The 14,852-nt window shown below is 41.1% G+C and overlaps 1 protein-coding gene across 1 annotated transcript; it reads right to left on the bottom strand.

Annotated features, from left to right (window-relative positions):
• Positions 1-4,043: 4,043 nt before the first annotated feature.
• Positions 4,044-7,057, bottom strand: LOC109168018 (cytochrome P450-like). The gene is made up of 2 exons (XM_019317064.1): positions 6,545-7,057; positions 4,044-4,166 (listed from the first exon to the last, which is right to left on the bottom strand). The coding sequence occupies exons 1-2, from the start codon at positions 7,055-7,057 to the stop codon at positions 4,044-4,046; spliced, it is 636 nt and encodes a 211-aa protein (XP_019172609.1).
• Positions 7,058-14,852: the final 7,795 nt, after the last annotated feature.

Raw genomic sequence — 14,852 nt, forward strand, 5'->3', positions numbered from 1 at the left:
CGACCGGAGAGTTGAGGGAAGGGTCCCAAAATGTCCACCCCCCACCTAGCGAAGGGAATTGCAGTTGTGACCGGTTGATAGAAAGTGGCCGGTCGTCCAGGCATCCGGGCAAACAATTAGCACGTCTCACATTCCCGAGCTAGCTTCTCACAGTCTAGCTGGAGGGACGGCCAATAATACCCGATCAGCATGATTCGACGAGCTAAGGATCGGCCTCCTTGATGTGAAGAACAAATGCCCGAGTGCAATTCCTTCATGACCAAATCAGCCTCAAATGCGGTCAAACAACGCATAAGAGGGCCTCCATACGACCGCCTGTAAAGACGATCGTCTAAAACTTAGAACCTCGGGGCTCTAAGCTTTGCCTTCCGAGCACGTTTAGGGTCATCTGGGAGTCGACCGTGCTCAAGGAAGTCCTTCAGATCGGTGATCCAATTATCTTTTACCGGTTGGATTGGATTAACCGGCACACGGTGGATGCTGTGCCTCGGGATCACCAGAATCCGAGCGATCTTCGACATATGTTTCGGGGCGTCTTGAGCCAATTTGGACAAGATGTCCGCATCGGCATTATCCAACCGAGGTATGTGCCGGACGGTATACCCCCGGAACTGGGTGAGCTTCTCCATGGCCAGGTCTCGGTATAGCTGTAATCGTTCTCCGTTCACTTCGTAATCCCCGAGAACCTGCCCGACCACGAGCGCGGAATCCGTCTGAGCTCGAATGTATTCAGCCCCCAAGTCCCGAGCACACTGCAAGCCGTTAACAAAGGCTTCGTACTCGGCTTCATTGTTGCTCGGATGGAACTGATACATAAGGGCAAAGTAGACCTTGAATCCTTCCGGGCTCGTGACAACCACTCCTCCTCCTGCCCCTTTCTTGCTACTCGACTCATCAGTAGCCAGCGACCACCACTCAGCCTCGGGATCCGCAACCTCAGGGGGTCGGGTATCCCGGGCGGTGCACTCGACCAAGAAATCTGCAAGGGCTTGACCTTTGATGGCTGGTCTTGGTCGGTATTCGATCGCGTACTGGGTCAGCATTAACGCCCACTTGACTATGCGACCGGATGATGAATCAGTTCGGAGGATTGGCCCGATCGGCTGATCGGTCAAAACGCGAATTGCTCGACCTTGGAAATAGGGAGCCAACTTCTTCGCGGCAATGTACAAGGCATAGACGACCTTCTCTAATCGGGAGTACCGGAGCTCGGGACCATGTAGCGTGTGGCTTACATAGTACACCGGTCGCTGGACCCCTTCTGGATCGGTTCGGCACAATACTGCGCTTACTGCACGATCGGACACGGCGAGGTACAGGTCTAGCTCTTCCCCGAGCTCAGGCTTCGACAGGACTATTGGTGACATAAGATACTCCTTCAGCTCGTCGAAAGCCGCTCGGCATTCGTCGTCCCAGACGAACCCATTGACTTTACGCAATACCTTGAAGAAAGGTAGAGCGCGCTCGGCTAACTTGGAGAGGAACAGGCTGAGGGCTGCCAACCGACTGGTCAATTGCTGGACTTCCCGAACGGTTGAAGGTGGTTGCATGTCCAGAATCGTTTTAACTTTGGCCGGGTTGGGCTCGATTCCCCTCTTAGTCATCATATAGCCGAGGAACTTCTCGGTCTGAACCGCAAATGTGCACTTGGTCGGGTTCAGCCGCAACTGGTACTTCCTCATGATCTGGAAGCACTCCCGGAGATCCCGAGTGTGGTCGGATCGGTCCCGAATCTTGACCAGCATGTCATCAATGTACGCCTCCATCGTTCGGCCTAGCAGATCGGCGAATAGCATATTGACCATCCTCTGGTAGGTCGCTCCTGCGTTGCGGAGGCCGAACGGCATCACTCGGTAGCAATACGGCCCGTCTGGGTTCACGAAGGCTGTTTTGCTCTCATCTTCATGGTGCATAATTATTTGATGATATCCCTTGAATGCATCCATGAAGCTCATCAACTCGGCCCCTGTCCTCTCGTCGACCATCTGGTGGATACTCGGTAAGGGGTATGGGTCGAGCGGACAAGCCTTATTGAGGTCGGTGAAGTCAATGCACATCCTCCAAGTTGGGGACTTCGGAACAAGGACAATGTTGGCCACCCAATCGGGATAAATTACCGGCCGGATGTGCTCGATCTCCGCCATCTTCTTGACCTCTTCTCTGACAAATTCGCGGCGATTGGAAGAAAGGTGCCGGGTCTTTTGCACGACCGGCTTTGCTGCGGGATCGACTGCTAACTTGTGACAGATGACCGTTCGGTCGATCCCAGGCATATCTTCGGGCCCCCATGCAAAGATGTCAGCAAACTCTCGGAGTATTACCAAAACTTCCGCTCGGAGCTCGGGGGTGAGGGCCCGACCAATCTTGATCTTCCTGTCCGGTCGGTTTTCGGACAGGGGAACTTCCTCTATTTCCTCGGAAGGCTCGGGTTGTTCCTTCCGGTCTTTGGAATCCTCTTTGGCAATCGTGTTCACCCGGGAAGACTGACCGGAGTCACGTCTATTGACCGCTCGGGTATAACACTTCTGGGCGGATTGGACATCGCCACGGACCACACCGACCCCGTTGGGGGTGGGGAATTTCATGCACAGGTGAGGCATTGAAATTATCCCACCAATCTTCATGATTGCAGGTCGGCCCAAGATGATGTTGTGGACACAGTGGAGGTTGACCACAACGAACTCCAGCTCCGTCTTGATCGACTTCGGGGAGGTGCCGATCTCTACTGGGAGCGTTATTTTTCCCTCGGGGTAAATAAGAGCCCCGGTAAATCCCGACCGTGGTACACCGACCGGAGTCAGCTCCTTCCTGTCGAGCCCAAGCTTCTCAAACATGTCCAAGTAAAGGACGTTGACACTGCTCCCAGTGTCCACCATAACCATCTGGACATCCGTCCCTTTAACATCAATCGTGACCACGAGTGCCTCCATGCCGTGGTCACCGCTGCTAGGTTGATCTTCGAGGGTGAAGGTTATGGGTTCCATCTTCTGCCTCTTCCCGGTGTCCCGGGAATCCACTATTGCGACCGGGCAATTATCCCTCGGTCGGGAAGCATCCTCCAATCCACAAAATATTACGTGGATGGTCGGCTTTCCTGCCGGTCGGCTGCTAGATGGAGGTCAGGGTCCCGTCGGTCATCTCGACGATCGTCTCTTTGGTCCTGACCTGACCGATCGGAGCGTCCATCACGATCAGAACGATCGGAACGGTGATGGGAGCGCTGGTGGTCTCTCCGATCGGTATTCTTCATTGTGTCTTCTCTCTTCCCCACACACTTGTCCAACTTCCCACGGCTGAGAAGATCTTCCAAAAGTTGGCGCAAGTGGGTACACTCCTTAGTGTCATGCCCTGCACACCAATGATAAGGACAATGCTTGCTCGTGTCGGGGCCATCTGAATCGGGATGGGGGAGTTTGATGAGATTGCAGGACTGGGCGTACTGCATGGCCTCCACTGCGGAACGGTTCAAGGCCGTAAACTCACCAGGCCTGGTGCAGGATCGGGGATGGTCATCACCCGATCGGTGTTCCGCCCGGCCGGCCGGTTTACGGGACGAAGACCCGACCTCCTTCGAGCGTTTAACGGAGTTCGCCTCACCGGCGTTGGCATAGTCTGTGACCCTTCGGAGGGCCTCTTCATACGTGGCCGGGGGGTGTAGAATGAAATCCTGGTACAAATAACCCGCCCGGAGAGAAATGTGGAGCATGTGGGTGGCGGTTGCGTCGTCCATAGGTTCGACTTCCCCGACCGCTGCCTTCCACTTGTTAAGGAAATCGGTCAAGCTCTCCCCTTTGAGCTGCTTGGCCTTCTCCAAGTACATGTAGGACTTTCTCACCACCTTGGAGGTGATGAATTTCCTCACGAACTTGTTCGCCAGGGAATTAAAATCTGCAATTGAACCCGGCTGCAAAGTTCGGAACCACTCCGCCGCCCGACCGGTGAGCGTAGAGTAAAAAGCCCTACACATCACGGCGTCTGATACGCCCTTCAACATCATGTTGCCGTAAAAATCATTGACGTGGACCTCAGGGTCCGTACGGCCATCATAGCTTTTCTCCCCGGAGACCTTCAAGTAAAGCAGGTATGGCTGAGCCATTACCTCCACAGTGAAGGGCGTTCTCAGCAAAGATGATTGGTCGACCGGGGGTGTCGCAGGGTGCTCGTTTCTGAACCGAGCGAACTCCGCCTGGAGGTTGTAAAGCAATCCTCGGGTTTCGTTGAGCTCGGCCATCTGGGCGGCTTGGGCTGATTCCCGAGCGCGTCGCCGACGGTGAGATCTCGATCCGCTATGCCCGGATGAAGCCTCCTGGCGAGCCTCCTGCATCTGTACGTCTTCCGGCTGCCGGTTCGGGTCTTGGGGTCCCAAACGTTGTCGCATCGCCGGTCGAAGGCGGTCAAAAGCTACCGCCCGGGCAACTTCTTCGGGGTCCTCTGCTCGGGCTGGAACCTCCGGTGCTTGCTGGGCCTGCCGTGGTGCCTCCATCGCATCAGCACCCCCCGACCCCAACCGCGAACGAGCCGAGCGTCGAGCCCGGGAAGTGGGCTGATGCTACGGCTCTACCTTTGCGGTCGGGTAGACTGGAGGGGCGGCGGCTGGAGCCGTGTACGCAGGCGTAAAGGGTGGATAGCCAACCGGTGGTGTGTAGTACATCGGTTGACCGGGCCAGTACCCGTACGGTTGAGGAGGGATCGGGTATGGATATTGGCCAGGATATGGCATCTGCTGCTGTTGGTACTGCTGACCGGGTGTTAGGTATCCCGGTTGGATGTAGTTCACCGGCTGTTGGGCGGCCGGGTATGTGGATGGATGAGGTGGTGAGAGATTAAGATTTAGGTCCATTGTCTGACCTTGCTGCTGTGTTGCCTGATGGTCGGATGAGCTTGCTGCATCCGCCTGATCGTCGGCGAAGTTGTTGTATGCCCACGGATACATGATTGCCAAGAGACCGGGTGCTCGTCACGACGGTAGCTTTCTTGCACGGGTCCCCACGGACGGCGCCAAAATGATAGTGCTAATTGCCACGTAATGCGGTAATTAAATAACACAAGACCAATTAAAGCAAGTAAATAACTTTTATTGATCACTGTGAAGGCCCTAAGTACAATCTACTTGGTTGCTCTGAGTACCGACTGGCTGCGGTCGGGATTCTCTAACAACAACCTATCGATCGTCCAAAAGTCCCCCACACTGTTGCTATCGCGGGTATTTATAGCCGCGGAGCCGGAGACACAAATCCGGTCGTCCGGCATGCTTCCCACGTAGCAACCACGTGTCGCCGTCCCGGGTGCCCTACCTGTCAATGCGTAGATCTGCCACCTGTCCCTCGTTAGCTCTCACGCCAAAGGGCTACCGCTCGGTGATCGACACTGCCGCTAGGGCAACTCCCGGTCGGACCCCGACCGGGTTCTTCATAAGAAACCCGACCTGTAACCTGCACAGACAAGAAGAAAAGGACGAAGGCACACCGGTCGGGGTATTCCCTACCAAGTATATTTGTTATTTCGACTCTAACTATCGTGTAATCTATAAAAAACATGCTATTATAATTTATAATGTATTTTGTATTTTAACCTTATTATGGTTATTTGATATTTTGCAATTGACATTTCTAGCGTCGTTTAAACTTCGGCAAATAATTTTCTAGCCGCGTCCAGGAAGATAATGACGTAATTACCATTTACATATTATTATCAGCATAAAAGCATATCAGTCCTTTAGATGTTCTACTTGAGTTATTTTTGTTTCAACTATTATTGTTGAATGAGTTGTTGTGAATAGAGAAATTCCTAGTTTATTTAAGGAATAATATTAGATAAGGTAGTAAAATTTTATACATTTTAAATCATCATAAGAAAGAAATATGATTTACTTTTAAAGCGAACAACTGTGATTTACTTCAATTTCTTGGATTATTTGAATACCCTCTTTGTCAACAAATCCTCCCTAAATAGTTAATATGATTGGCTTCAAACTATTTTTTTCCCATGGTATTAATAAAATACTTGGTAAATAAATATATAATATTATTTTGTATTATAACTTTGATATTTAATTACAAGATACTGTAAAAAGAAACAATCGATAATGTAGTGAATATAATTAATTAATGAATTTGAAGTTAAGGAATCTTTGCGTTGTAGAAAATAAAGACAATTTAACTAATGAAATTATATCTCTTCTTTACTTTTTTGGTAATGAATAATTTTTTATTTTTGAATAAATGCATTATAGACATCTAATTCTAAATTATAGAAATGTATATGAACAAATTGCACTTTTGGTCCTGTGAGTATTAGGGTATTGGCAATTTGAGTACATGACTTTCAAAACTCCCAATTTAAACCTTTAACTATGCATTTTTTGGCAGATTTGGTCCTCCGGACCAAATTGCCGGCCAATTTTGGCCGGAAAATGATTTAATGGTTCAAATTATTTTGTGATGAGGGTAAAAACGTCATTTCACTCCCTTCTTCTTCATTCTCCCTTTCTTCTTCGTTCTCCCTTTCTTCTTCGTTCTTCTTCTTCTTCTTCTTCATCCTTAACCTTCACAAGCAACCCACCCTTCATCCTAAGAGTCAAAGACAACACAAAATCAGGAACCTTTCCCTTCTCCTCCGACAACACTTCAATCTCAAACCTCTCCAGAATCGAAGCCGCAATGGATTTCATCTGAATGTACGCCATTTCTTTCCCCAGACACATTCTCGGCCCGCCGTGGAACACCGGAAACCGGAACGGACTTTCCTGCCTGTACTCCCCATTCTCGTCCAACCACCTCTCCGGCTTGTACTCGCAGCAATCTTTCCCCCAAATCTTCTCCATTCTCCCCATGGCGTACGTGTGATACGTCGCGAACCACCCTTTTCCGATGAACGTGCCGTCCGGGATGACGTCATCTTTCAGGCAGGCCTTCGTGTCCACCGGCACTGGCGGGTACAGCCTCATTGCCTCCGAGATCGCCGCCTGCAGATACTGCATCTCTCGCCGTCTTTTTTGATGTCTTTTAGGATGTTTTGTTCCACGTCCGGCCATGATGATAGTAGCCAGAAGAACCATGTTAGTGCCGACGATGACCGGAGATTGATCGCTCTGGTGCCCAAGCACGAGGACTACACCAGCGAGGAGGACGAGGCGCCGGCCGGTGATCGAACAATTAAAAGACGTAGAACTTTCTTCTTCGGCCGGTGATCGAACAACTTTCTTCGTTCTTCTTCTTCTTCACCGCATTATGGCCAAATGATCGAACAATTAAAAGACGACAAGTATTGCATTTCAATACGATCAATTGGGTAGTTGAATGCGTTGATTCCATTTGGCCATTAATATGATTCCATTTGGCCATAATGCGGTGAAGAAGAAGAAGAACGAAGAAGAAAGGGAGAATGAAGAAGAAGGGAGTGAAATGACGTTTTTACCCTCATCACAAAATAATTCGAACCATTAAATCATTTTCCGGCCAAAATTGGTCGGCAATTTGGTCCGGAGGACCAAATCTGCCAAAAAATGCATAGTTAAAGGTTTAAATTGGGAGTTTTGAAAGTCACGTACTCAAATTGCCAGTACCCTAATACTCACAGGACCAAAAGTGCAATTTGTTCAATGTATATGTATTATTTTATGTTGTAGCAACTATTTTATTTTATTTAATAAGAGTAATAGAGTAAGGTACTAAATTTTCATCCACAACAATGAAGTCATTGATTTTTTTATTTCCATCTGTTGTTGAGACAAATTGTTTTGTGAGTTTATCAATGACAATTGCTACAATTGTTGTCAATAGAAGATGAAGATAAATAATTCAAAATATATGACTACAATAGATATTGTTATAATGATATAGTAAAAATTAACTTTCAAATTTCTTTAGAACTTTTCATGCATTCATAAAATTATGAGAATGATATGTTAACTTGTTCAATTGGAGCGAGTGAGGTGTCAGCATTGTTAGTTCTTTGGACAATGGTCCTACCATTTAGAGTCCAGGTGTAGTTGTATTTCTGATCAACAACTTTGTAGTTAGCTCGCACTGGTCTGACAATGATGTAAAAACAATTTTGTCTGATAAAAATAATAATGAGTTAATGCCGCATGAAGTCCTCCGAGTATAGTGGTCTTGCCACGTTAAGTCCTAAACTTTCAAATTGACCATCTGTGGTCATTCGACTTTCAAATTTAGCCATTCGTGGTCCGAGTTAACCACCCATGGTCCTTCAACTTTCAAAATTTAACCAGCCGTGGTCCTCTTGAAAGGACCATGGTTGGTTAAAATTTAATAGTTGAAGGACCATGGGTGGTTAACTTGGACCACGAATTGTTAAATTTGAAAATCGAAGGACCACGGATGGTTAATTTGAAAGTTTAGGACGAAACGTGGCAAAACCACTATACTCGGAGGACCTTAGATGGTATTAACTCAAATAATAATATATAGTTGTACAATTGTACCATTATATAAATATAGACAAAAAATATTAATAAAATAATCACCTAAAACATGCTCAATAATGACAAAGCATAATTGAAAAACAAAAACTTAACCTAAATTTATTTTTTTTTTAAATGCAAGAAAATTATTTTCAATGTTCCTTATTTGTAATCTTTGATGCTCAAATTTCAATGCTATGTATTTAGTTGGGCTAATTAATTGACTAAAATTTATGTTAAACTTTATATTGTATATATATATATATATATATATATATATATATATATATATATATATATATATATATATATATACTAATAAGAGTCAAAGTGAGTTAGGCCTATAATGGGTACCTATAATGGATAGAAAAAATGACGGTCAAATTTTTTAATCAAATGAATGGCTCAGATTGATCAGATTTTAATTTTTCCTTGAGATTTTCTAATTTATCCTTAATTATATGATTCTCCATTAACTTTTCCGTTAAATATTATCTTCTCTGTTAAATTCTGTTAGTTCACCGTTAACTTACTCATTGATTTCAATAAGAAAGGTCTTAGGTTCGAACCCCATCCCAATCAAAGTTGGCATAATTAGTACTCTATTTTACTCTTATTAAATTAAAATAATAATTTAGTAGCTACAACAAAAAATAATAAATATGCATTTCTTTAATTTAGAATTATGTGTCTACAATGCCTTTATTCAAAAAAATTATTCATTATCAATAAATTAAATAAGTGAAATAATTTCATTAGTTATATTGTCTTTATTTTTCTCCAATATAAAAATTCTTTACATTCAAATTCATCAATTGATTATATTCGCTACATTGTCCCTACAATGTCTTTATTCAAAAAAAATGTATTCATTATCAATAAATTAATTAAGAGAAATAATTTCATTAATTATATTGTCTTTATTTTTCTCTAATGTAAAAATTCTTTACATTCAAATTCATCAATTGATTATATTCACTACGTTATCTATTATCTTCTTTGTGCACTATTTTTTAATTAAATATCAAAGTTATAATACAAAATAATGCTATATATTTATTTACCAAGTATTTTATTAATACCATGAAAAAATTTAAAAAATATAATTAAGCCAATCATGTTAACTACTTGAGAGATTTATTGACAAAGAGAGTATTCAAATCATACAACAAATTGAAGTGAAAAACTCTCTCGCAATGTCCTTGTTTAGCAATCAGCAGCTAGCGGTTAGCGTTAGCAGATTATATTAGCAGATTTGACAAGCGAATTATATCAACGGTTGGTAAAAAAATATTTGAAAAAATTAGCTGTTTATATTAACATGTAAAATGACCTAAGGTGTACATATATTTCATAATAATAACAATAACAACAACAACAATAACAATAATAATAATAGTAATAATAATAATAATAATAATAATAATAATAATAATAATAATAATAATAATAATAATAATAATAATAATTGTTTTAAAAATAAAAATAATAATAATGGTAATTTAATAAAAAAAATAAAATTTAAAAAAATAAAAAAATAAAACATATGGGTAGCCGAACGTTCGGCTCCCCTTAGTTTTGCTACTTTTTCCACATCGGTGGGAAAAGTGGCATGGGAGCCTATAGGAGCCTCAAGGCTCCAATTTAAAAATAAGCTTGCCCATCCGTTGATGGGCAAGCAGTGAGTCAGCGAAACTGGCTCTTGTTATTCAAGGAGTCGAAATGGCTCTACAATTTTAACTTTTTTTTTTTTTAAATAGAGGTTTTTTGGAAAACGCTAAGTGAAAGTATTGTAAATTGCAGTTTTTGTATTTTTAGTGGTTTGAAACAAATTGTTGCCCCAAACTATTGAATAACCAAACACTTTCTTTAACATTTTGATCTTTGGGTTACATCATATTTACCAACGGTCATCTTTGGGTTATATTATATTTAAAATTTTTAAATTTTTACTACTTCATCTAAATAACCAAACACATATCTTTTTATTCTACGGAGCTTAGAATTACTAACGGTGATGTGTACTTTTTTTTGAATGATACTGACTCTATTACAATGTAGTATCTGTTCATAACTACTTTCTCAACCTACTAAAGTACAAAGAGCCAATAACACATCCACTAAGGCTCGAACTCACAACCTCCCATATGAGAGTCCAACCCGGGTAACAAATCTGACAATTTTCCCCATTTCTCTTACTATGGATTTGCTCTTTTTTGTTGGCTTATCGGGCAACTAGAGAAGCAAAAGAATAGTTCTGCGAGACTGAGATTCCCCACGCTTCTTATAAGAAGAACCAATTAGGTTAATTTCAACCGGGTAAAATTTATTTATAATTCTTCGCAAAAGGTTGAATCTCCAACCCCAAGGGCCCGACAAAGCATCTGGAAGATGCACAAGGAGCCCCCCTCACGCGTTTGGAAAAAGATAGACCTTTGCTTACTACACACAAGGAGCCCACCTCACTTTAAGAGGTTACTCCCACACTGTCGCTGATGAGGCTTGATCCCTAATTATTCTTCCCAAACTTCACCCCTATGAGCAATTGAACTACCCATGCAGTTAATTTCAACCAGGTAAATTTTATTTATTATTACTCTTGTTCTTGGAAGACAAAACAATAATTATATAAAAAGAAGTGTCTATGTACTAACATTATTAATATGAAAAAAATACTTCAATTCAAAATAAGTTAATCGCTTCTTACTTATTAAACAAATTTAAACCATAACTCATCTAAGAAAATTAAATAAAAATGTTATGGCTACTTTTTTGAAAGTTTCTAAGACCCAGATTTTGGAAAATACCTGGGTTTGTCATCTGTTATTGGTTGGAATAAGGTGTTGGTTTTCTCTTATGTAGAGCAGAAATTGAGGCAAAGAATTGGTTCTTGGAATAAGAAATTTTTGACTCGTGCTAGTAAGGAAGTGTTGCTTAAATATGTGGCACAGGCAATGCTTACTTTAATTTTATTATGAGTGTGTTAGTGCTGACAATATTTTTCTTTGAGAAGTTGGAGAGGTGCATGAATAGGTTTTGGTGGCGTAATGGCAATGATGATCAGGGAATTCACTGGTTGAGTTGGGACAGATTAAGTACCTAAGAGTAAGAGGGGTCTGGGTTTTAAACAAATTCACCTTTTCAACTTGGCTCTTCTTTGGAAGCAGGTTTGGAGGTTGCTCAGAAATCCTAAAGCATTGGTGGCTCATGCATGTATTTCAGGCCAGATATTATCCTAAGACCTCTTTTTTGGAAGTCTCTATTGGCCATAGTCTTAGTTATTGCGGGAGAAGTATTTTGGCAGCACATGGTTTAATCAAATTTGGATCTAGGAGAAGGATTGAGAATGGTTTAACTATGGATGTTGAGTACGTGACCCCTGACTTATAAATGAGGACGATCCACGTGTTACAGATGGTAAGTATTGGGATAAGGAGGTCGTTAATGATCTCTTTAATAGTAGGGACTCTGATTTGACTGGTGGAAAGGAGGATGTGTCTTAGTTTGGTTCTATTATTCATGATTGTACGTAAAGCTATTGGTAGTTCTTTTTCGCTTTGTGTTTTTTTCAATACATTCTTAGATCAGCGAATCAGGCCACTCATGTCTTAGCTACGGGCGGTTGGCTCTAAGTCTGGTCACATGAGTTGGGAGGATGTTCCCCTCATCTACTTTGTTGTTGGTTTTCAAAAAAAAAAAAAAAGTTGTGAAACATGGAATTAGGATTTGTTAGGAATTGCACATTAGGCAAATTAGGAATTGTTCATTTTGGATTTAGGAATTGTTGATTTGTTGTTTAAGAGTTGGGAATTAGGAATTTTATTTGTCTTTTAATTCTATTTATTAGGATTCCTATGTATAATGAAATTGTAAGTTTATTAGGTTTATTATATGAAGATTGGTTTTATTTTATTTTATTTTGTAAGTTTTGTAAGGTGTTTATTCATTTTGTAAGTTTTGTGATGTAGCAATTACTTCATTGAATAATAGATTTGAGCAACTAAATATATTTGAAAATATTTTTGGATTTTTATATAATATTGAAGTCATTGGATAATAATAATTTTGCAATTACTTTTTCTCATAATGATATGTTTGATGATGATTCTGATGATCTTTTCTCTTAATTAAATGTGTTACAGATGACTTTGTCAGACACATTAATGCAAGCGATTTATTCTTGAGTTTGTGAAAGTTGCGGATTGTTACCCAATGGTTTTTATTATTTATCGAATAATTTTGACAATACCCATGACTGTAGCATTAGCGGAGAGAAGTTTTCCAAAATTGAAGTTATTGAAAACCTACTTGAGATCTTCAATGTCACAAGAAAGATTGAATGGTTTGGCGATTTTGTATATTGAGAAGGATATGCTAGAGAACATTAATCTTGATGCAATTATCGATGACCATCGAGTAAAGCACGTAGAATTTTTTTGTCATGGTTATTTTTGTATTTAAAAAATTGTTGAAAATTTTCTAATCTTATTTCATGTTATTTGATATTATTATTTTTTTTAAGTATTATAAATTTTAAATTTTAATTTTTCATATAAGGACCCTTTTTTAAAATTTCATTCCAGACTTATAAAATGTTTGGACCAGTCTGACAATTAATTAGAGACATACACTATAAAAATATTTAATAAATATCGCGCACAGTAGATCCAAATTCGTTGAGGGAAATATTTATAAGAAGAAAAAATCAAACCCAGAGGAAATTAGAAACTAACTTTTTAAGAATCTATAGTGCACATGAGAAAGAAACTTACATTATAATATGGGTGTAAGTGATGCATGCCCAGCAGCATAAAATTAAATAGCAACACTTCCAACAGATCAGACCCCTAATTTTAGCATAAATTGCGAAACCACCCCAACTAGACTTCTACACCCAAACAAACAAAGCTTAGCTGCCTCGTATGCATCTCTTACATCCCATCTCAAGCTATATGTAGATTAGTAGCAGAAAACAGAAATTAAAACAAATTAAAGTACCGGGTAACCCAGCCAAGATAACTAAGGATACAAACTTGTAACGACAAGGTCACGTGTTCGAATCTCAGCCATATTTGTTTGAGCTGATCAGCTATGAACAATTTAGACTGATTTATCTCCTTGTGATTCTTGTCCGCTAAGGTTACAAAGCTGAATTTACCCAGTACACTTCCTGAAGTAGTGACTACGGGTTTCCCCGTCACCGAAAAAAAAATTAAAAGTGCCAAGGCTAAAAATGGAACAAAAAGTTTTAAACACCTAAGACTTTAGGTATATTCGGACCGCTACCCTCGATTCCCCACAATGCAATATTGCCGATCTCCCAACTCTGCCCCTCCACCAAAGGGCTAGAATATCGGGAGAGCGAAATTGCATTGCTTCTTTGTTCGTTGTTCACACCGTTCGCTTTCTCACGCCGCCGCCCTCTTCTTCCGCCGCCTCCGCTGCCCGCGGCCGCCGTCAACCGCCTCGCCGGACCTCCGAGCAGAACCTTTACCGTACATACTGTGTGTATACACTTGAAATTAAGAGCCAAGAAGAGTGTATGTACAAAAATATGGATAAGCCTGGAGGGAAGTTAAGGTAGGCTAGTAAGAAAGTGAGCCTCACAAGAAAGAAAGAAAGAAAGAGAAGTGAGCGTATGAAGAGGGGAACATGTTGGGTCATATATAAAGGCGAAATTGTAGCTTTTTGTCCAATTTAAGTATATTATTATAGCTATAAAAAAAAAGTATATTATTATAAAAAGTCATAACAAAATACTATTCATTTTTAAGTTTTTATATGCAAAATATTGTACTAAATGATACTCCGTGTTATTTGTGACAAATGTCATACATCTTCACATTCATTTATTGTTCAAATATATACATTTAAAAATTGCTTGTAAATATCTTTAAAAAAAAAAAAGTTAGCTTGTAAATCACAAAAATTTGTATAAGATCACTTCATACAAGACATGTAATATTTTGATAATTTTTTTTTTGTTTTTGTGACGAGGGAACCTACAGCCATTACCTAAAAGTGTGAATTGGGTAATCTCACCCTGTAACCCTAACCGGCAAAGGATTACAATAAGGTAAACCAACTTTAGTTTGCATATTACTGGTCAGTTCAAACTAAGAAGGTCGATAGGCCACTCATGGCGAGTCGAATTTGACCAACTTGACTAGGATTACTCCAATTAATTAATTTATTTTTGGATACATATGAAAGTATTACATTTCATTAAAAAATATTGGAATTAGGGTCAAATATGCCACTCAACTGCACACCAAACAGCAATTAGGCAATCGAACTCAAAAAAATACAACTGAGTCCTTGAACAACACAAACTCATGCAATTTAACTCAAAATGGCCTGTTTACCTGAAAGTACGCTTATGTGGCGGTTAGCGATTTTAAAAATAATTTGTTCAAATAATTTTAAA

Source organism: Ipomoea nil, unplaced genomic scaffold (genome assembly GCF_001879475.1).
Source record: "Ipomoea nil cultivar Tokyo-kokei standard unplaced genomic scaffold, Asagao_1.1 scaffold3171, whole genome shotgun sequence".
NCBI lineage: Eukaryota > Viridiplantae > Streptophyta > Magnoliopsida > Solanales > Convolvulaceae > Ipomoea > Ipomoea nil.

Excerpts from the sequence above, each read along its gene's own strand:
- LOC109168018 (XM_019317064.1), bottom strand. The coding sequence starts at position 7,057 with ATGGTTCTTCTGGCTACTATCATCATGGCCGGACGTGGAACAAAACAT. Across the intron at positions 4,167-6,544 it reads AGGGTGGGTTGCTTGTGAAG|AAACGAGCACCCTGCGACAC; the intron begins GTTAAGGATGAA and ends CGCTCGGTTCAG.